We start from the raw sequence: 24,367 nt of genomic DNA, 5'->3' as shown, positions 1-24,367 counted from the left end.
TAGAGGGCTGCAATTTGATATGTTTGATGATTGGAGGGTGGACGATCAACATACCAATTTGCAGCCCTCTAGCCTCAGTAGTTTTTTAAGATCTGAGGGCGGATAAAAACAGTACGGCCCGACAGAGAAATGGCCATCTCTATAGCTTTCTTTTACAGAAAACTAAAACGGTTTGTATAACTCGTTGTAGTACTAATCTATTAGAGGGTGCAACTGTGGAATTGAGTATTTAAAAGAGAAACTCGAAACTTCTCACTCTTTTAATATTTATTACTGGCAACTTGGGTTGTCTGCAAGACTACCCGCTCTCATCGCAAATAAATGATACCCTTCAGCACATCTAAGCACGCAACAGGGAAACTTGAAAACTGGTAACTACCAGTTTTTCAAGGCGGTAGGAAATGCTACACATCCTCGATGGTTTTACAATATTACTATTATTATTATTATTATATTTCAGTAGATGAAACCTATTCGCACGGAACAAGCCCACCAAATGGGCCACTGACTTGACATTCAAGCTTCCAAAGAATGTTGGTTTCAACCTCCCACCGCAGCAGACTCCCCAACACTGCAGCAGTAACTGATCATGATACAGAGCCAGTGATTTTTCATCGCCCTGGGGGAGACGCGAACCCCCCGCGACATCTGAGTGGCATGCCACGACACTTAACCACTATACCAGCAGACCAGCTAATTCTAATGAAGCGCGCTACTACGCAAGAAAATCAAATGTGTATTATCACAGAAGATAATGTTACGCTCTTGGAAATCGTCAGTACGAAATCTGTTACGCTTCCCGATGTTAAGGGCGCCTAAGAGAGCGCACTCCAGTGACGTCACGGCTGCTACTCCTCGCTGAATAGCACATAGCATCTTCACTTCATCTTGAGGCGTCGAGGATGCGTAACTTCGACGCGGCTTTCATTCGTCGAGAGTCTTCAGGCTCTCCAAAAGACTGACAACTTTTCTTGGAAAAGGTCTCGCCTTGTAGTTCATCACCGGGCTCCAACAATGCGAAATGTTGTAACTCCGAGATAACACCGTCTGTGGAGGACGCCATTTTTCTTCATTTTTTTTTTAAAGTGGGTTTATTATACGTGCATTGAAAACATCAAGGGTAAGTGATAAGGTACGACTTCTGTTTTTATACGCTGAGGAATATTGCTATGTTAGGAAATAAGCGAACGAAATGGTTATACCTACAGTGAATAACTGTATAACATCTTACAACGTCTGATGTTCGAAGAAGTCACTCTAGAACATTTGAAACCCACCTACATTAATTCAATTACATTGAATCGAATACAGAATTTAGGCCAAAGGCCAAGCACCGGGACCTATGAGGTCATTCAGCGCTGAAACGGAAATTGACAGTAAAAGGTCTGAAACGTGTAACAGGAGGAAAACCTCAAAGCAGTTGCACTATGAATCAATTGTTAGGAGAGGGTGAAAAGTAAGATGAAAGGAGGTACAATCAAAGGAAATAAGAACTGTATCAAATAAAACCTCTAAATAACATGGACAGCGAAATTGCAACAAGAAAACCTAATCATTTGGACGAAGGAAAAGGCTTATGATACCTAACGAAGCGAGATTTTCTTTCCTAACGAGAGAAAGATTTATTTTAATTTCCCGAGGTTGTAATCCGAACATTTCCTACACAATCCACATAATCCGCTGGCTCTTACTTCAAAGATGAACGAATGAAAAAGTGAAGAGGATAAATATTACACATACACAAAAATAGGCAAAGGAACATTTTTATCTGTGATGAGTTTCCCCGTATTTTTATTTGAAAACAACCAAAAAAGAAAAAAGAAAAAACTTGCAATTCAAAGGTGTTGCAACTTTCCCCTCCTTTTATTTTTTGAAAAATCTATCTTTGATGGCTTAAGCTCTTCCATCCTCTCATTTTGTATTATTGCATCTGCTCAGTTTCAATTCTAATTACTTGAACTGTTGGCTTTAATCCCGCCATTTTTATTTTTCTTCCTTTTCGAGTCCTCTCCCAGATTAATTTTCTTTTATTTCTGAGTTCCCCCTTTACCGGGTTTCCTTTGTGCATTAGAGGGGGCATCCCCTCTCGTTCGAAGCTCATAGCAGCAGCAGCGGCGGTTCACTGTTCTTCCACGAAGATGGGAAGGGAATAAAGGCATTTTCACTTTACCGCGCAGTGAGTCACCAAAAAGCTAGAGGCTGTAGCCTTTATTACCACTGCGGTTTGAGAGAGAGAGAGGAGAAGTAAGAATGTGAATCGTTATACAGGAATAAAACCTTACTTTTAACAAGGACTCGAAGTGAAGCGGAAGCGTTCCGAGTGTAGGATTAACAGGATTTCATACTTAGCACAGCTAGCAGGATGGAAACGCAACTCATATTTATGGATCTCCGAGGATGCTTGGAAGGATCTTATTAGATCGGTTCCTGGAAAGTTCTTATGAAAGGGGAAATCTCAGGATAAGGGTAATAGTTATGCTCACGATCTACATGTAGAGAACTGTGCAAAAATAACAATTCTTTAAGAGTATGGAAGGGAGCGGGTCAGACAGATATGATTGCGTTGGGTTTTCTAGCCAAACTTTTCAGACATCACGTATCCTTAACCTGTCCCTTTTAGCTATTACTTCCTAAACTGCCCTAAAATGGAAAATTGCAGTGTCTGCAAAATTTTCCAAATTGAGATATGGCACCTACTGGCCTCGTAAAACACTAATACACAAGTTACTGCAGTTTCAGAATGATTCTTCAATGCTTTCCACGAGTAGTTAGCGGGTCCCATTTGCAGTATCTGCAAAATCAGTAGTAAGGCAAGGGAGCATCTGCCATTTTTCTCAGTTTTGTATTTTTGCAGATAATGCAGTCTTCCAATTTAGGGCTAGCCCGAAGTGGATCAGTAAAGCCCTTGCATCAAAATCATAGTTCATAATGTTTCACAATCAAGAAAGAGGTGAACAAAAGGAAGGTAGACCATGTTTTTTGAATCAGAGAGAGATGGGAAATAGGCTAACTCTAGGGAAAAAGTAAGCGGCGCCGAGATACAATTAGTTGCACTGGATGAGCAGAGGCGCCTTAGGGTATTATTCTGCCATTAAGCAACAGAAAATTTAGGAAGTAGAATATGAATGCGGGTGGATACGCAGAACCTTCTTTGAAAGGGAAATCAGCACAAGAAAAATTCAGGAAAATAAACATGCACCCAGGGCTCATGCAGAATTTTCAAGATAGGCTTGGGTAGAAGGGGAGAGAGATGACAAGTCAAAAATGCGCCGAAGTTTCCTCGGCGCAATCGAGTTTTCCGTACAGCGTATAATCAAGGCCACCGAAAGCAGATCTATCTTTCGGTGGCCTCGGTATAATGCTGTATGAACCGCGGCCCATTAAACTGGCCTGTCTTATATCGTTGCCAGAAGCACGATTATGATTAACTTTAACCTTAAATTAAATAAAAACCACCAAGTATAGAGGGCTGCAATTTGACGATTGGAGGGTGGATAATCAACATACCAATTTGCAGCCCTCTAGCCCCAGTAGTTGTTAAGATCTGAGGACGGACAAACAGACAAAGCCGGCACAACAGTTTTCTTTAACAGAAAACCAAAAGAAATTCTAAGACGCACCATAAAAAAAAAATCTTATCTTGCTTATGGATTTCATAAAAGCCAAGTGAGCGTTCGATAAGTGAATATCTTTGTTTCGACACTCCTCTGGAGTGTTAATCAATCACGAGAGCGCCTGACAATGAATAAGCCCTGGAAAGAAAGAGCACATTGTTTGGGTTTTAAATAGAACGCACCTGGGTCGTGCGCGCGCCATTGCCTTATGAAACCACACTGTTTAGCTTTTCTTATAAGACATAAAGAAGTCGCACGCAGCACTGGAAATGGAATGGAGTATGGAGTTTAGGCCAAAGGCTAAGCAACGGGACCTATGAGGTCAATCAGTGCTGGAAAGGAAATTGAAAGTAGGTAGGTTTGAAAGGTGTAACAGGAGGGAAACCTCCCAATTTCACTATGAATCAATTGTTAGGAGAAGGTGGAAGTTACGAAAGAAGAAAGATAATATGAATGGAGGAACAGTAAAAGGAATGACAGGGGTTGCAGCTAGGGGCCGAAGGGACGCTGCAAAGACCCTTTAGTAATGCCTACAGTGCACCCCGTGAGGTGCACTGACGCCACTAACCCCCCATTCAGTTATAAAGCCACCCAGAGAGTTGAAACTATCTGTAACGAAATCACCAGAGTTAATCATAACCAAAAAGGGTTCATAATTCCCCATAGCATGAAAAAGATATATTCTATATAAAATGAAATTTGCTCTCTGAAATATCCCCCTGAGTTATGGGACCACCTTAATGAGTTAAGTGCACGGAGGAACATTACCGAAACATTTATTTGAAAGAGGAGCTTTCCAAGCTCTCTGCTAAAACAGAATTAAGAGACGGCGTATATTTCACTTTGCTTCTTAAAACAAGGAAGACTTAAAATAGGCGGAGAAGACGCCTTAAGCAAATTCGCATACCGTCCAACGCTGTTTTCACAGTTCGTCAGTGACCGTATATATATATTAACTGGGAATGTGTATATATGTATTGGTATCGAGAAAATGCTAAATCTAACACTAATTTTTACAAGCACAACCATCGAGCAGACGCTACTAAGGTCTACGTCTTCTTAAACGTAGGAGCTAAATTCGTTGAACCTATAGTGTTTAAAAGAGCCATTACTTAACACAGTCTACAGAAACTAATTAAGAATTCCAGAGAAAAGACGAAGGAACCCCGTAACTCTGCCTTGGACGATTGCAAGGCAGAGTATAATGGCAGATTCAGTATCGAACACCAAGATTCGCTTTGCCTTCAAAGTTCTTCTGTAGGACAGACATTTTGATTGCTTTTATAATCCATTTATACAGGCAGTTCTGAAAGCACGATTATGGCTAACTTTAACCTTAAATAAAATAAAGACTACCGAAGCTACAGGGCTGCAATTTGGTATGTTTGATGATTGGAGGGTGGATGATCAACAAACCAATTTACAGCCCTCTGGCCTCAGTGGTTTCTAAGATCTGAGGGCGGACAGAATAAAGTGCGGACGGACAGACAAAGCCGGCGCAATAGTTTTCTTTTACAGACAACTAAAAATGAAGGACAACATTTAGTGCAGTTCCCTTGTTTCCAAAAGCAATAATTGAGATTTGGACAGGCGCTGAACGTCATCCTGCTTGGCTGTCTGCTATAAACTATTTCAATAGAGAACTTCCGCTGTCGCCCTTAGCGCCTACTACTCAGAAGTTATTGCTTGTTACGAGTCTCGCAAAGCACCGCTGTCCCCGTTCTGCTGAGGCTGCACTGCTGTAAACTGCTGTACTGGCATATACCAGAGGTGCCCCATTCCCTTTACTGTGAGACGTTGGGGTCCACAGTCGTATGAATGTGTATTTTCATAAGTCTACCACATGCAATTCTGTTTCAAAACTCTGTTGCTTTGCTTTTATTTTCCGACTTCCCAATTACTGTTTATTTTCATATTCACTTACTAAATAATTATTGACACTATTAGGAGAGAAAGACAAAGGTTAAATACTGGAAAAACACCTGCTGATGGTGTAGTTGGACAGTGTGATGTGATGGCAAATGTGATTGATTAACTGACCAGGGTTTGTAAGGTATACCTGAGTGAAAGAAAGATTCCTAAGACATTGGAGAGATTAAGTTTTCAACTGTGCAAAACTAAAAGTGATAGAGGACACTTTAAGAATCATGGCGGCATGGCATAACATTTCTTAATACACCAGGGTAGGTGCATGGTTTGGTTTTAATTGTAAAACGGCAGTGGATGTTTGAATAAAGAGCTTGTTATGAACATTTATGGAAGAAGTTTGAACGTAAGGAGAAAACCCGTATTTTGTATACATGAACCTGTGAAAGGCCCATGGAAAAATCGATGCAGAGGCAATTGAGAGGCTGCTGAGGATCTATGTTACAGAAGATAACTAACGAAAAAGATGGAAAGTTTTCATTATGGAGTCGAAGTATGTGTTAGACTATGCAGAGAGAACTGCAGCCCGTTTGGTGTAAAAGAGGGCTTGAGAAAAGGGTGTCCTGTGCCTCTGTTTAATATATTCACTTTTGGGCTGATGAGAGGAGTCAGGGTGAGGACAAAGTATAGATATAAAGTTGTGGAGTAAGGAAAGAAATCATGAAGGGAATGTTTAAAAATTGCTGACTGCATAAAGTACAGTGCTTCCTGGTGATAACAGAGAGAGACTGCAGAAACTTGTAAACAATTTGAAGGTGTTTGCCAGAGAAAGAAGTCGACAGTAAATATAAGCAAGGGTACAGCTATGACGGCGCTGGAAACCAAACGTTTAGATGAATGAATTTTAAAGCAGGTAGCAGAAGAATGGAAATTGTTGAATCTTGTCTAGAAGGTAGCAAAGTCTATGCAAAAGATTGGGAAAAGTCTTGGAATAACTACGGACGCCAGGATGGAATAAAAAAAAACCACCTCTCTCATGTAGAAGTGAAGTGAGAATGCTGAATGCAAATGAAAGTTATTGAGATGATTTGTTTGTGCAGTATGTGTGTGGCATAATAATACCTGAAGCTGTGAGGAATAGGGAGATATGCTGAAGAAGTGATAATAACGGTAGCGCTGGTGAAAAATTGGATCGAAGCTCTTTGATATGGTTTTGTCATGTGGAGAAAATGGAGAGTGACAGGTTTGTGAAAGAAGCGTATAATTAGGAAGTTGCCAGTGAGAATTCTTATATGTAATCAAATGGACCTGTTCACACCATCAAGTCACGTCACCATCAAGCACACGGCATCCACCGTCACATCACGACACGTTTTCCTGGAAAGAATATTTTGACGTGACGTGACGGTGCTTATAATGCAAGTTTCTTAACGCTAAATCTTGGAGTGTCTGAGGTCGGGCACAAACTGAACGGGATTGTGATGGACAGTGTGAATACAAGGCACAGCTGATGGGAAGGGGACGGTGACGTGACGTGACGTGATGTGTCGGTGACGTGACGTGATGTGTCGGTGACGTGACGTGACGTGACGTGTCGGTGACGCGATGGTATAATGTGAATCAGCCTTTCTTCTGCGCAGAAGCAGCATCGACGACTGAGCAGTTAAAGTGAGAGTGCGGCAATGCCTGCTTTATGTCGAAACAAATGTATTTGGTTACTGATCGGTACAAATTCATTCAATCGTGACATCCACCTCTATTTTAGCCCTTTTTTCAAAGTGGGAATTCAATTCTCTATCAGAAAATCAGTATTATTATAAGTTATGACACTGACTGAGATTGTGCTTACCTAGTTTTCTAGCACCAAAAATTTAATTAAGCTGAACAACCATCAAACAAAATCTGATGTATGTAAAATTTTACGGAAAGTCTTTAGATATATCGATGATATTTTGCAGCACGCAAATCGCAACAAAAAATTACGTACCTAAAAGAATTCATGCTCGACAGAAGATATTATTCAATTCATAAGGATTCATTATTGGAATCTTCAGGCTAAACTCATAAATCAAAAGGATGTCATAATATATGATTATCGTAACGATATCCAACTTAATGTGACAATTCACCCGGGAAAACAGAATAATAATGTATTCACTTTACAGCTTGTTTGACTGAGCTACCTTTTGCAAAGTGTATAAGTGTTTTATTAATAAATATATCGCTCGAGCAAGAGAACTATTAGAACAATAATACGTGAAGAATATGATGATAGTTAACTATGAAAAAACTATTTCATATATATATATATATATATATATATATATATATATATATATATATATATATATATATATATTTATATATATATTATACATAAAAATATACATATATATATATATACATATATATATATTATACATAAAGATATACATATATATACATATATATATATATATATATATATATATATAAAATTAAAATAAATAACCAAATTTTAATACTTTTTCACTAAAAGTAAAATGAGCACATCAAATTAAGGTCACCCCCTTGATCAGAATTAGTCTAACTTTAATGCAGTTGTCTAAATTATCACTCACCAAATTAGGAATTAGGCTTGTGAATGCGTACGCGGCCTAAGAATGAAGGATGCGAATATTGCAATATCCAGAATTTTCGTACCTTCCCTCGTACTCCCTTATTTAAATGCAAGGTCCTCGAAATGGGTGATTCAATATATATATATATATATATATATATATATATATATATATATATATATATATATATATATTTTTTTTTTTTTTTTTTTTTTTTTTTTTTTTTTTTTTTTTACATAATCCGATACTTGTGATTTCATCTTGACAGCCATCCTTAAAACTACTGGGAATGTCTGTCACCAGAAGCAGCTTACTCTGATTGAAAGGTCGATTTAGACGTTATTACACTCGACTACAGTGCAACTTGATCTTTCCAAGTATTGACGACATTTTTCTCAGTCTCCTGTCATCACGCACGACGTTCGAAATTCATCGCTTCACTTCTTTTGTCAGTGATGTCTTTCTCCATAACCTTTCCCTCTCCCCGGCTGTGAAGACATCATCATCCATGTTTGTCGTGACAGACAGGCGTCAAATGGACTTGGTTAAGATGTCGTATGAGAGAGAATATTCCCGGCTGTGTCGTGTCAGCAAAGTCCCAGCGGAACTAAAACGCAGATAACCAGGTCGATTCGTTCGTGAATTGGATGCGATCAGAGCGAGTTTTCTCTTCCGATGATTGGCGCTCTGAATCTTATAAAATGAGTACCTAATAGCCTTGATATTCTTTTGAGTTTAACTACCTGAATTTATAAAAAAATGCAAGACTGATATCCACGACAGTTGAGGAAGAATCGTTAAGTGAAATTTACATTTCTGTCTTCTAGTTATATACACAGTTTTTGCAAATGGACGGTTGGCAAAATTCTGTTTTTTTTTTTTGCTCACGGTAGCTGTCCTAGAGATGCGATTCGATATGGTGACCTTTTCTCTTGCAGCCCTTCATCTCTCGCAAGATCCTGCTAATCCTTTGCCTTGTTGCGATCTGGGGATTTTCAGTGATCCTTCACTTGCAGTTCATGAGACGTGATTCCAGTTTGACCTTTGGACCAAATCCAATTTGGCCTGGCTATTTTATAGCTGATCTGTCGTCGTTGATGTTTTCCATTCTGCTGAATGTTCTGTTTCACGCTTTTGTGCGGTGTGTGTGTGTGTGTGTGTGTGTGTGTGTGTGTGTGTGTACATTACTTCGTTTCTATCGTGTATGTTTGGTAAAACTAGGTATAGAGCGGATCGTGGACGAGCCTGAGAGATGGAACACTGTATATATAAACAGGCCACCGGACTGAAAATCACATCACAAAGACATTCCGAAGATGATTGCAGGAGCTATCGTAAGCTAACAGCAGTATTTTGTAAATTGCTCTTTTGCAAAAATGTGTAAATAACAAGGACACAAGTAAAAAATGCGCCGAAGTTTCTTCGGCGCAATCGAGTTTCCTGTACAACGTATAATGCTGTATGAGCAGCGGCCCATGGAACTTCCAGCCAAGATCATGGCTAACTTTAACCTTAAAAAATACAAAAACTACTGAAGCTAGAAGGCTGTAATTTGGTATGTTTGATGACTGGGCGGTGGATGATCAACATACCAATTTGCAGCCCTCTAGCCTCAGTAGTTTTTAAGATCTGAGGGCGGACAGAAATAGTGTGGATGGACAGACAAAACCATCTCAATAGTTTTGTTTTACAAAAAATTAAAAACAACGTAGCTTGCTATATAAGAATGTTTCCTGTGATAGCCCACTCAGAGAAATATTCTTGCCACCCTTTATATAACTCAAGCTAAATGATAAATTGCACTTCTTCCACTATATTTCAATATCGTTTTGTTTTTTCAGTGACACCTGTGCCTCTGAACGTAATCTATTACCCCCTCTGGATTTTAAGCCCCCCTTAATATTTTGCCAGTTAATAAGCGTTCAGTGCTCTTCGCCTTAAAGATAACAATTATCTAAGTAACGACGCGTTTCCTCAGTATTCCCTGTAAGGAACTTACGCACGAACTAGCTACTGAGTTGAGTTTCTTAATGGAAATTTTGCAGGAAAAAACCAATATCTTAATTTGCACTCGTATTGCTTGAACCTTATCCATTTTCGAACTATCCGGCTTTGAAATTCGAAAAAAATGAATCTAATCTCTGGGACTGGTTGCTTGGGCATTGTACTCAGGGTCCCTTGGGACCGTTCTTCATACAATGCAGCTGTCCCGCGCGTCACTCCGATTTTGAATGAATCTTTTACAAGTTGTCAGATAATTTTTTTTTATTGGTACTGTAACCCTTGTTCCCTTGTTCATACCTTCTAGTCCTCTGTTCTGCATTCAGTCCTTCAGTTTAGTTTTAAGATGAGAGAATCGATATTATTCCTTGTCTCCAAATCTCTGGTGCTCAAACCATTTTAATATTTTGTCCGTGAAGCTGCGTTGTTACAAATGTATATTTTAGATTTATTTTCCATTACGTCCTGAATTCTCTATCTGCCGTCAATGTTATGTTACGGCTAACCCATGCCAGTTTAAAATATTTCCTTGCTATTAAATGGGACGGGGTTGATCCTGTTGCTGATCTTTCTGAGAGCACTGAGTCATCTCATTTTAGCAATAAAATAAGATTATAGGTAGGTCCTTATAAAAGAAAGATGTTTTGTAACAACCAAACTTTTACTTTATATTATAGGTAGCTCCTATTGAAAGAACCGTGTTATTCTTCCTTCAGTTGCTTTTCAGGCATTTTTCTTTCATTCGAGACACATTCCTCCCCCTATTAAGTGGTTACGTAATATCTTCAGTCCACTCTCTACATTTAATACGATGAGGGCAGCAAAATGTCCTTTCCGTCTTGGGTACGTTTCTTCCTTTGTTGAAAGCGGCGCGATCTTCCTTTCTTTCCGACTCTTAAAACTCCATCTTTTTAAGTCACTGCATCTCTTTCTTCTGGAATAAGAATTTCTTTCCCTTTTTATTATTCCTCTGTCTTTCTTCTCTTTCCTTCAAGTTTCTTTCACAGAGGAAATAATCCCTGACAACCTCCTTAGCTCACGCCAGTCTGTTTAAACTGTTCCGTCGAAGGAAAAATCTGTTACCTTTGATTTTCTCTCCCACTCGACAGGTACGATTCATATGGAAGGTAAACAGCACCCGCGGAGAAAAAGAGATTGGGTCGTCGCGTTACACAAGCCAAGGACGAAACAGCATCCTTGTTTACAGGCCCAGTGAATACGCCGTCACTAATGATCAGTATGGAGTTGTTTCCTGCCAAGGAATCAATAAACTGGGCATACAAAAGGTCCCTTGCTTTTTCGTCATCAGTCCTGCCGGTTAGTATCTGTTTTCAAGCAAAATTTTATCTGCATTTTCCATTGCAACTGTTTTCAAACTGATTTAGGTAAACATCCGAATGTTTCTGAGAAATTAGGATCTGTTTTCAAACTGATTTAGGTAAAGATCCGAATGTTTCTGAGAAATTAGGATCTGTTTTCAAACTGATTTAGGTAAATATCCGAATGTTTCTGGGAAATTAGGATCTATGTGTTATGGAAAATATGTTACTGGTATGCGGCATAAAATACATATGTGCTCATTTTCAAAAAAATAGATGGTCAAAATAAGTTTTCATTGAACAATAGCTGACAGGAAAACAAGTCTTCATTTGCTAGAAGGAAAAGACAACTACGAAATACAGGCAAACAGTTTTTGGTAGCCTAGCATGATAGAAAATAAATTTTTGAGGGACAATGTAAGTTAGGAAGTATAAAATGACCAGGGCAGATTCTGTGTTTAAGAAATGAGTAAAATTCAGTTTCTTATGAGGTAAGCGTGTTTGCACAGCCCTGAATAAAAGACAGTACAGCAGAGTAGAGAAATACGAAGCGGTGTATGGAAAGAGATGCATCGTGTGAATCCATGAGTGTTAGAAGTAACTGAATTCAAAAAGGAGTAGAGGCTGAACCCTTACGAAACACATTCGCACCAACAGGTCCCCCAGAAGAACTCCAGTCCTGCGTACTCAAGAACCAAAGCGCCACTTCCCTGGCCGTTGTTTGTGAACCCGGACACGATGGAGGATTAGAACAACATTTCATTGCTACGGTAGGTCTCTGTCTTTCACTTAGAACTAATTCTGTTTTGGAGTGGCGTATGCATATGGAAAAAGACAGCCGTTTGGTTTCATTTCAGATTTACTGAGACTGAATTCTCTAATGCAAAGTCAGAATACATTAGGGTAACCCAACCCCTTGGTTAACTCAGGACCAAGGGAAAAATAACATATGGTCATACCCTGAACAAATTAATAAATGGAAGTGTGTTTTAAATTGCGAATAATCTAAGACACTCGCGTTTTGAAGGATCGTTGAAGATACAAATTAGGGGAATATTAAAAGAACGGAAATGAATTCAGAAGTAGGAGCTAAAATGATGTATCATTTCACTACAATGCAGATGCTGTGGTAATGCTGGCTGAGATGAGAACGTTTTCAATCGTGAAAGTTTCTCTCAAACTAAAACCGCGAAAAGCGTTTTGTTTTCCCTCATTCAAATAGGATTAGACTCTCCTCACATTACTACCAACAGTGCCCACTTTCCTTGTACACATAACTAAGGAAGTATCTTAGGGCATCCATGTTCCTGTATCTTTAAAAGTGAAAACTAAAAAAATAATCTTCATTATCACTACTGCTCTTCCCTACCGTAGCCTTTTACCTAATTTATAAAAGACGTGTGACATTTCAAGATGCGTCCCTAAAGCATTGCATGTTAATGGCATAGGATAGGATGCATTTTAGATTAAGCGGGCTGCTGACAAGTGCGATATATATATATAAATCATGTCTAATATTAAACAGGACAGCGAGAAGATCGGAAATCATTCGTCTTTTTATTTACACCAACGTTTCGGGAGTCCTTTCCCATCTTCAGGGCTGTAAACAGAATTAATTTTTACAATACTAAGAAGTATGCTAAAATAAGCTAATAATTATAGTTTTGTAATACAACGTTCGTTTAGCTAAAAGTCGCTTTGTAGTCTTTTTTTACTTTTAGCTTAACGAACGTCATATTACAAAACTAGATTTCTTATAATTATTAGCTCATTTTAGCATACTTTTTAATATTGTAAAAATTAATCCTGTTTATAGCCCTGAAGATGGGAAAGAATTCCCGAAACGTTGGTGTCAACAAAAAGAAGAAATGATTCCCAGTCTTCCCGCTGTCCTGTTCATTACTAAACTTAACCTCACCGGGAGCGAAAATCTTACAAGTCAAATCACGTCTAATACATGAAAGACACTGCACCAAAATAAGTGGAAAAACACATTTATTTCACTTGGCAGATCCAGGATGCCGAGAATGGGGAGATAGTGGTTAACCTCAGCTCCAAAGAGCCCCAATTTTCGGTTGGGGGTCTGGCGCCTGGTCGCGACTACCTGGTGATGGTCAAAGCCGCGAATAGCAAGGGGTCCTCGGATACCTACCTCTTGGAAGGATTCGCGCTCAAAGTCCACGAGATAAAGATAAGTAAGTAGTTCCCTCCTTAAGATAAATCGAGAATAGGGATTTTCACTTCTTTCTCGAATGAACTGGAAAATTTTAGGGATTTGTAAGTGCTTAAGATGGCAAAAAATTCCTTTTTTTTTTCTTATTTTTTTTGTCACCTCGTACCTTGCACGTTTTGTTCACAAATACAGCTGTGAAAAGGTAGTTTTTTCTACCTATTTTCTTTAATACCTTGTAATTTGTGCATATTGTTCACAAACCTGCAATTATTTATTACATGATTGTTTCCCAAATTGTATTGTACTTTGTACATTTTGTTCACAAATACAGCTGTTAAAAGGGAGCGTGTTATTGTACTTTGTACATTTTGTTCACAAAGACAGCTGTTAAAAGGAACGTGTTATTGTACTTTGTACATTCTGTTCACAAACACAGCTGTTAAAAGGAACGTGTTATTGTACCTTGTACATTCTGTTCACAAACACAGCTGTCAAAAGGAACGTGTTATTGTACCTTGTACATTCTGTTCACAAACACAGCTGTCAAAAGGAAGCGTGTTATTGTACCTTGTACATTCTGTTCACAAACACAGCTGTCAAAAGGAAGCGTGTTATTGTACCTTGTACATTCTGTTCACAAACACAGCTGTTAAAAGGGAGCGTGTATTTTCCAAAACCTGCAATCATCTAATACATGACACTGTTTCCTTCTCACCAGACAACTCCAGCTCAGACGAGTCTTCGCCTCTGTTGGCGGTGTTCGTCGGCGTCCTGAGCATCTTCGTCGTCCTCTTCGTAGGAATCGCCTTCGTCAACAGAGCGAGAGGCCGTCGGAGGCGGGAACAGTCCGCTCAGGAAATGGCGAGCAAACTTTCGACAACTGAGGGAACAAGTAAGTTGTGATTTCCGGCGCCGTTGTTTGAGTGAGGTGTATTTTGTGCAGGTTTTTTTTTTGCGTAATTTTTTTTTTCTTAAGTCTTTTTTTTTGCGTAATTCTTTTTTTTTTACTTTATTCTTTTTCTTTGCGTAATTCTTCTTCTTTGGGGTAATTTCTTTTGCATAATTCGGTTTTTTTTTTTTGCGTAATTCTTTCTTTAGCGTAACTCTTTTTTTGCGTTTTTTTTTTTTTTGCGTAAATCTTCAAACGCAAATTCCTGGTCGTTATCGGATCGAAAAATTCAGATTAATTTTTTGTGCAATTTTTTTTTGCGTAATTTTTTTCATTTGAGTAATTCTTACTTTTGTGCGTCATTCGTTTTTGCGTAATTCTTCAAAGCAAATGCCCGGTCGTCATCGGACCGAAAAAGTCAGATTAATTCGCGATAATTGTGCGTACAGCTGGACTAAACAGTTTCATATATAAAAAAAAATAAATAAAACGAGATTTCGATAACGGTCTGCATCAATGCGCTGACTGATTTGATGCTATTTATTTATGAATTTCTTGTCGCTACCGACGCAATATTTTTCCAGCAACCAAATTAAACATGGAACGTAAATAAAAAAAAAAAACAGTTACGCTATACTTTTCTCTTTTGAAGTTTGTCATAATATATTCATTTATGATAATGGTGATGATGCAGCCGTTGAGGCAATGACATGAAGTGAACTTTTACATCGCTTCTACGAGGAATATATATATATATATATATATATATATATATATATATATATATATATATATATATATATATATATATATATATATATATATATATATATATATATATATATATATATATATATATTTATTTTTTTTTTTTTATTAAGGTCTGACGACATCACTGCAACAAAAATTGCCCTTTGACTGACATTTGCCTTTGGCGTCGCAATATGAACTTCATAATAATTTTTACAAAATGATTTAAAACTAGATTTCAGCGGCAACTACCTGATGTATTTCCTATATTGTAATTTCTGCAAAAAAAAAAAAAATCTTAATAGCGTTTGACGATCTCTCAAAAAAATAAGCATATATCTTTCTAGCCGCGCAGCATTAAGAGCAATGACTCTCTCTCTCTCTCTCTCTCTCTCTCTCTCTCTCTCTCTCTCTCTCTCTCTCTCTCTCTCTCTCTCTCTCAAATAATATTCGGTTGTATTTCACCCTAACGGCTGTAATTCTCGAAGGAAAACAGAACAATGCTCAATTTTATAAATATTACGAAGGGGTAAAGATTATGAACTCTCGCATGAATACCAAAATACAGGATTATTTATCTTTTCAAATGGCGCAGCTTATATACATACATACATATCTATCTATCTATCTATCTATCTATCTATCTATCTATCTATCTATCTATCTATCTATCTATCTATCTATCTATATATATATATATATATATATATATATATATATATATATATATATATATATATATATATATATATATATATAATTTCCTTTGGCCTTAGTTCTTATCTTTCGTCGTTTTATGGTATATATACCTATATACATAAATTATACATATATACATGTATCCATGTATATATGTATAATTTATGTATATAGGTATATATAAACATGTATATATATATATATATTTATATATATATATACATGCATACATCACAAATGTTAAAAAGTGAACACTTTTTCTCCGGAGACAAATAGATCCATGGGAATTCCCGAGTTTTTAAGCCTCAAACTCAAAGTCATGTCATTTCTACGTCAGTCTAATATTTACGTATTAACCGAAATTTCCAAAAATCGCGTGGAAGTATTTTTAAGCATCGTTATTTTTTTTTTTTTCTACTCCACGCGTCCTTTATCGGAAAATTGATCTAATTCCTAATATCGACGTTGTATTTTTTCTGTTTTCTTTCCTTCTCTCTTTTTTATCAGGAAATTTCCCGGGAATTTTGACCTTTGAACCTTTCGCGGTAATGGTAATTATGATTCCTCCCGTTGCAGTGACTTATCGACGTGACGGTAATTACAATATAGACCGCTTGACGCTCGATTCCCAGAAAGTCATTGTACTTTCTTTCCAGGGAATTGCCTCAGTCTCACAGTTCCCATTAGACTGCATTTAATCTTCCAAGCCTGTTTTTGTATTGCGTACTCGGCAGGTCGTAAGCAGGTGTCAGCTAGATGAACGCTTATCAATCTCTCTCCTTTAATTTTTGTTTGGGACAAAAAGACAGAAAACTTTTTAACCAAGATCCCATTGATATGTCATATACATTTATATACATACATATATATGTATATGTGTATATATATACATATATATATATATATGTTTCTGACTCACATCGGGATCGAACCCCGATCTTTCAAATGAAAGACCGGGGTTCGATCCTGATGTGAGTCAGAGATTTATTTCTGTTCCACGCGTGATTGCGTGTTGAATATTTCTAACATATATATGTATATGTATACACATATATATGTGTATATATATGTATATAATATGTATATTTATATATATATATATATATATATATATATATATATATATATATATATATATATATATATATATATATATAAATTAAAGAACAGAGGCGCGAGAACAGAAGCACACTGAAGCGTATAAAAAAACAAGTTAATAAACGGGCAATGAATTAATGAAGACGTAAGCCGCTGCACCAACAAAAAGATATTGATAAAATAAACAAAATACAGTCTGGAAAAGTCAGATCTGAAACAGTAAGCTCGTCGAGTGTCGCACTCTTGAACAGCCTCGCAGGACTGTCATAATAAAACAAGTCGTATCGAGCGACGTCGCTAACACCCCCATGGAGAATTTACGTGGAAATTTACATGGAAATTAATGAACGATTCTCTCGTACTACACGGTGAGAGTTCGTGTCCATCTACTATACACAGCGAGTACAGCACAATACGCCAGGCAGTTCCTGGAGGTTTGACCTCTAAAGACTATGAAGATTATATAAGGGAATTTCACCGCTTAAATGAAACCAACTAGGATGGGACAAACACTATCATCTCTGAGAGTGATATGAATCATAATTACTGTTTTTGGGGTTAGTAAAACTGGCTAAAAACTAACCCCTTACGCAGCTGTTTCCAGAGTAACACGATATTTGAAGCAAAACACTACCTTATATGTACTTAATGGAAAACTTTAGAACAACACCAGCCCGACGCTAAAAGTTTACGGTTGAAATTGTATAACAAAATGAATTTGACAGTTTGGTAAAGGAATGCTATTGCGAATAAACACGTTTGCAAGTTTTAAGATTGCACGATAAGATTTTGCCATTTCATACGAAGCTAAACATTATCACAGACTTATCAGCAGATTGAAAAAGGTGTGAAAGTTGCATAAAAATCCGCCGTGGTTCTCAAGTTAATTTATGTTCCTTATATATATATATATATATATATATATATATATATATATATATATATATATATATATATATATATGAATGTAAATGTAATAGCCTCGGTACTCTCTGAATTTCTCGAATTCTTCACACTTTTTGCATAGGTTTTATAGGGACAAGGGTATCCAAAATTTGTCAAGAATTCGAGAAGATGGTATTGTGGCTTTTACATTTACATACGTATATGGTAAATATTGGCCATTAGATATATATGTATATATATACATATGAATTTTTATCACAACACCGTGATTTATATACAAGTATTGAGCTACAAACGTCCTTTGATATCCAATTCGCTCTACCTCGGAAATAACATATTTTCATACATGTTAACCGAATGGGAATTTTTTAGTTGATAATAAGTTCGTCGTCTCGTGGGATCGAACCACGGAAGAACAGGAACTCAGGACTTCAGTGTGTGTGTGTGTGTGTGTGTGTGTGTGTGTGTGTGTGTGTGTGTGTGTGTGTGTGTGTGCACTGTTTTCTTCTTAATTCCTTTAAGCTGACAGAGAGTCTTTGTCTTCAGTATACAGTTGGAAAACTAGGGTTCCAGTCACTCATATAATTAGTTTGTTAGCCCAGATTTTCCACAACCTACTCGGTCTCGTAAAGTCTGGGTACCGAAAATAGAACAGGGATATGAACCTGGGTATTTATAGCCTGTGAGAGGGCACTGGCGTTAGCCAGTCAGAGTGCAGGAATGTGGATTAGTGGGAACGAGAAGCAAGATAGGGGGACGTAAATGAACCCCCTGGAATGGAGATTCATGCAAAATCTCCCTTCCTTCCCATTGCATTCAATCGATGGATATGGTGGCGACCCTTGGAGAGTGTCCTAGGGTAAAGAAGGTGTTTCAGAGTCGGCATTAGGAGTAATTCTTCATGACTTAAGTTAATCAGCATTATTTGATGTTTACGGCTTCGAGAATGTGTGTGGCGACTACGTTTCTCTGATGGTCGGATATTTACGACAAATAAATCTCTTCTGAAGCAAAAACCACGCTTTTCTCAGGAGTCCCACTCGCTGGCACCTTTCTGACGGCGGGTGATTGATCGACTCGGCAGAATAGAACCAGTTATCTCAGTTCCTCACTTTGACCTTTCTGTTCACAGTGTTTTACACAGGCAGCACGCGGCTGCATTTATATCCACTGAACTGCCGGCAAGATGGACGCAGGCAATTATAAAGTTTCATGTAATGCACAAACCATTTTTGCAAACTGTTATCATTTGGTTTATGCCGTAAAGTGTTCACTATCTTTCATAACAGCAGCTGCTTGGTTCACCACTTGACAGACTGATCTGTCATCGGTTCACAGTGATCGCGGTGACTTTTGTGACGATGCAGCTAAAAATATCATTGTTCATAAGTTGTTGGGTAATCACCACAGCTTTATATGAGTAGCCACCCAACTGCTGTAGTAGGAGACAGCACATAAGATCCAGGCAACGGTGGTAGATTCCAGGTGGCGGTTGGCGGTCTCGCTGGCACCATTCAGATAACGACTTGCAGTCTTCAAATTGACAGACGTTTCGATGGCACTGTCACTGAAGTTAAGAAGGACGCCAATGAAGTTGGTTGTTGTTGCTGTTCCTTTATACAGTGAAGTAAGACCAAGACCAATATATATATATATATATATATATATATATATATATATATATATATATATATATATATATATATATATATATATATATATATATATATTACATATAGTGTATATATATATAAATATATATAAATATATATATATATATATATATATATATATATATATATATATATATATATTACATATAGTGTATATATATATAAATATATATAAATATATATATATATATATATATATATATATATATATATATATATATATATATAGCTAACTGAGCTGTTCCAGCGTTGCACAAAAAAACTCAAAGCTGAACACACCCAGACCATAGACCACACCCAAAGCATACTGTAGAACACACCCATAACGTAGAACACACCCGGATTTTTATTTAGCCCAACCTTCTATTAGACAGGAAAAGGAATCAAATCTATCTCTAGCGTAATATCAAAGAATGTTTATATGTTTTTAAAAATATAAATACAATATACAAATTATAAAGTAAAATCTATCACAAATTCACTGTAATTTTACCTTAACACTAAACTTGATTGTCAACAACATTTTTAGTTTCACCATCAGGAGCAAGAATGGGTGAACCCAATCTTGAGCAATCATCTAAAAGGCTAATATTAAACTGTCGCATTCACTGAAAGATGATAAACTGGAAGACTTGTCGAGTTAGCTTCCCTTAAATATGGACTTCTTGTTATTTTTACAAACTTCCAGAAGGCTCTAACGACACCTAGTTATATTCGTTTCCAGAAATTTTCAGATTATACAGAGTTCTATTCATTCTATTTGACTAAACTTGGACTTCAGTGGCATTGGGAATGTCACTATTCATCTCAGCGACCTCGAAAACTATGGATTCGACACTAATTTCGTTCATTTTTCACATTTTATTTTTCACCCCTTCTCACCCCTAATTCCTATCGGGGTTGAACTTGGACTAAAGGGCATCGGGAGTGTCCCTATTCATCTCAGCGACCTCGAAAACTATGGATTAAACACTAATATCTGTAGTTTTCGGTTATTTTTACATGTCATCCCCTGTGGTGCAAGTGATGTCTTACCCTCACAGTAGTCTTTTCCATATAGGTAGTCACATGTATACCAAGTTTGGTTGAAATTGTTCCATGCATTTCAGAGTTATGCTGGAACATACACACATACATACATCCAATTATATATATATAGATATACATACATAGATACATAATATATATATATATATATATATATATATATATATATATATATATATATATATTTGTATATATATAAATGTATATATTTATAAATACTGCTTACAGAATCATCCTAAACTTCCTTCCTATAAGAAAATAAACAGGAAAAAAGGAATGACTAAACATCAAACACTCTTGTCACTGACGTTCCACTCTTCTTGACTTCCGCAGGCCCGGCGTCCCCTCCAGAAATCGCCGCATCGCTCGAAGGTCGAGGACCTGAAGACGATCCCAAGACCGTCGAAGTCAACGCGCCGGCGGCTCTTCAGCAAACCCTTCTCACTCCTGAAGTCCAACCTCAGGTAAACAGGAGACAAAATCCTCTTCTTTTTCGTAAAGTGTAGAGCGGGTTTCAGGTGCTTGAAGATGTAATCCTTATGGACATAATTCTCGTTGGAAACATTTGTTTTTTCACATTTTTCGTTTACGTTCCGAGCTATTTACTGAAACACTGATCTTCATCGCCGATGCACTGAATGTTTACAATGATAATTGTGCAATAATGAAGGGTAAATTGTTGAGGTCAGTGTAATGTGGCTAGTTCTAAATAAGGATTTAATATCGATATTCTTTGGAAAACTCGCCTAACTTAACAACTCATAAAGAGAGTATAAATACAAATTCATCATCTGCATCATTGTAGAAACAAAGTTCCTTGAAAGGGTCCCCCTTTTTCCTCCATTTTTCAGGCTCTTCAAGATCCCGGCAGCTTGGCCACCCACACCTACATCGCCGGCCCTGCAGGTCACACCGGGTCGTTACCGAGGCCCCAGTTGCACAGTCGCCCGCAGCCTCTACACTCTGTCGACCTCCCGCACATCACTTCCAGTAACCACAAGTACTACACACTCAAGATCAACTGCACGCGACAGAATAACGAAAGTTTCGTCTAGACATCCCATAGTGTATCTGTTTGTTAATGTTTCCTTAATCTATCGGAGGACGCGGAAGGAACTGAAGACTGTGTGTGTGTGTGTATGTGTGTACGTGTTATGACTGCACAGGAAATGTAACCTGCATCCCATCTGGTAGCATTTTCAATGGAGGGAAGTACAGGCTTAGGAAATGTAAATCAACTGGGAATGTTCTGTTCGAGGGTCCTCGTAAGATGGGTCAACGGGTTTTTATTTTTTCAGAGGAGAGTCAGTAGGTTGGATGGCGGTGCCGACCTCAAGAAATTCTGGTGAACTAAAATCCCAGAGGATACTAACATACGGATCTCCTTACGTACATTAAGTTTGATCTAAACGCTCAATTAGCTATAAACCTTCATAAAATTCTCGAGAACGAAAACGATTTGCTCATTAGCTAAGTAATAAACCAAATTAGAAATAAATATCGCTTAATTGTTGCGTCAGTAATGGTTACTCTAGTTTAAGGTATAAGATGGATGCATAAGAGTCCTGTTCATGAGCAAGTTTCCGGTATTCATTGTGTCTTTCATTACATAGTGTTCTCTGTACCACTGGACAACCGGCCTCATCATAATTCGCGAGGGGAGAAGCTCTCCCTTATTTTTGATATGTCAGAAGTTATTTAGGTCACTAACGCTCAGCAGCCCGAGGAAACCACGTTGGAAAGTGTCTTAACGATTCTGAGCAAGAGAAAGTCAGTGAATTGCAGGAGAAAGTGACCTACTGTGAACCTTCAGAAATATCGGTCGAAAATTTACCTTGTATCTTTCTTAATATCCAAAAGGAGCTCACAAACCTATACACAAATCCACACATATGTACACAGTCTGTGTTTATATACATACATACATATATATTATATATATAATATAAATTAGCTCGACCGTAGTGAAGCGTCCACTACACAACGTTTTCTGAAATGAATAAAGCAACGTTTGGCCTGATCAGTCTTTACGTGGAGAGTTGACTCTCACTGAACGCCCCAGACCGTGGGCATTATACCCCCAGAGTCGGTGGGGTGGGGGGTGATTTTAATCTAGGGTAACACCCCCTGGGGCCACGTTCTCTAAAGGAAAATGAGAGACGCAAGAACAATTAAAGCACATTCGCAGTAAGAAGGATAACTTGGCGCGCGTGAAATATCCATACACACTTCTATCACACTCCCCAAAATTCTTCGTCATTCCAACCTCGCACAATTGCTGGAAAGTGGGAACTGGGAGAGGAAAGGTGGACGCGAACAAGCAACTAGGCAATACGACCCTCCTGCCTTAGCCTGAGAGTCAGATGCTTCGGCGTTGTTGTCGGTTACACTTCTCTGTCTATCGCTGTTTATACAGATTTTCACAAATGAAGATTATCCCTAAGTATGAAATAAATGTTTATATTTTGAATGAAATAAAGTTTTCATGCGTTTTGTACAATCTTGGTTTCAATTCATCCTTGCTGGACGCTTTTGATATGCATGAAAGGTATTCTCCTCTCGTCTACACCAGGTTCACTTTGAACCGCTATCGCCATCGTGACAGATTCCAGTAATGGACAGATTTAAGAAAATGGTGAGGCCTGTTGGTTTTTATGTATACTGCACAGGCCTTATGCCACCACCTGGCCTCAAACAATGGCGGCTTGTACGAGACAGCTGGGTGTTTTGGTAAAGCAAAAGGGACCTGTGTGGATCCCCGGACACAGACCAACCAACCGAGATGAGGTCTTCTCCCAACGCAAATTCCTGAGATGTATGCTAGTACCGCACAAGCCCCGGTTTTTTTCCTAGGTTAGGTTAGGTTACGGTGGGTTAGGTTAGGTTTAATTGGTACCCCTAGAGTAATTTGGGTGTGGGAAACTTGATTAATTTCAATAAAATTCTATGGTTAGTTTTCAAGATATGGCGTTCCGCTTTTTTCAGGGAAAGGTCCCGGTACTCGGTTACGTCTCTGGAAAATGCCCAACGCACATTCCTCCTGTATCTAGGCTTAAGGGCACCCTTATAATCCATCAGATTACTTTCTAATTTTTTTTTTTACTTTTCTATATCTTTATAGGAAATACTGAACATGTGAAGCACTATGTGAGATTAAGGACTGCAAGGATAACCTTTCAGATGTAACGGTGAAAAAGTTGGTTTATCCCTTAGAAGGCTGGTCGTAATGACAATCATGTTAAATTGATTGATTATAGCTATTACAACTGGCGTCACTACTCCTAGGTTATTGGCGCTGTAATAAATTTAAAAAAAAACTAAAAAACAAATAACTTTAAAAGTAGTTTCATACGACAAATATCTAAACATATATATATTTTATATATATATATAGTACATTCACATATACTATGTATATATACACATATTGCATATGCGTACAACTTAAAATTTATCGAGGAGGCCCGCCTCCCTAACAAACACGCTCAACTGCTCCACATTACAATCCTCACCGAGAATTGTAGCGAGAATAAAAAATGTCCTTTCCTGTCGCGTGTCGGAGCGGTTGATGAAATGATAACGAACTAATATGGTTGGTCGTTTGGCTTTTCAACTGTCGGATGTACATGTACATACATACATACATATATACATACATACATACATACATACATACATACATATAGATACAATATGTATATATATATATATATATGTGTGTGTGTGTGTGTG

The 24,367-nt window shown here is 37.7% G+C and overlaps 1 protein-coding gene across 1 annotated transcript in view; it reads left to right on the top strand.

Moving 5' to 3' along the window:
• The window catches only part of LOC136855725 (protein turtle homolog A-like), a 143,710-nt gene extending 120,575 nt beyond the window's left edge, over nucleotides 1-23,135 (top strand). The window contains exons 13-18 of the mRNA XM_067133063.1: nucleotides 11,191-11,398; nucleotides 12,058-12,170; nucleotides 13,412-13,595; nucleotides 14,292-14,465; nucleotides 20,969-21,099; nucleotides 21,487-23,135. Of these exons, the coding sequence (XP_066989164.1) occupies nucleotides 11,191-11,398; nucleotides 12,058-12,170; nucleotides 13,412-13,595; nucleotides 14,292-14,465; nucleotides 20,969-21,099; nucleotides 21,487-21,690 (1,014 nt within the window). The 3' untranslated portion in view covers nucleotides 21,691-23,135. The remainder of the gene's footprint in view (nucleotides 1-11,190; nucleotides 11,399-12,057; nucleotides 12,171-13,411; nucleotides 13,596-14,291; nucleotides 14,466-20,968; nucleotides 21,100-21,486) is intronic.
• The last annotated feature ends 1,232 nt before the right edge of the window (nucleotides 23,136-24,367 follow it).

The sequence above is a fragment of the Macrobrachium rosenbergii genome, chromosome 32 (genome assembly GCF_040412425.1).
Source record: "Macrobrachium rosenbergii isolate ZJJX-2024 chromosome 32, ASM4041242v1, whole genome shotgun sequence".
NCBI lineage: Eukaryota > Metazoa > Arthropoda > Malacostraca > Decapoda > Palaemonidae > Macrobrachium > Macrobrachium rosenbergii.
The sequence above is the reverse complement of the archived record's forward strand: the minus strand, read 5'-3'. Positions and strand labels throughout refer to the sequence as shown.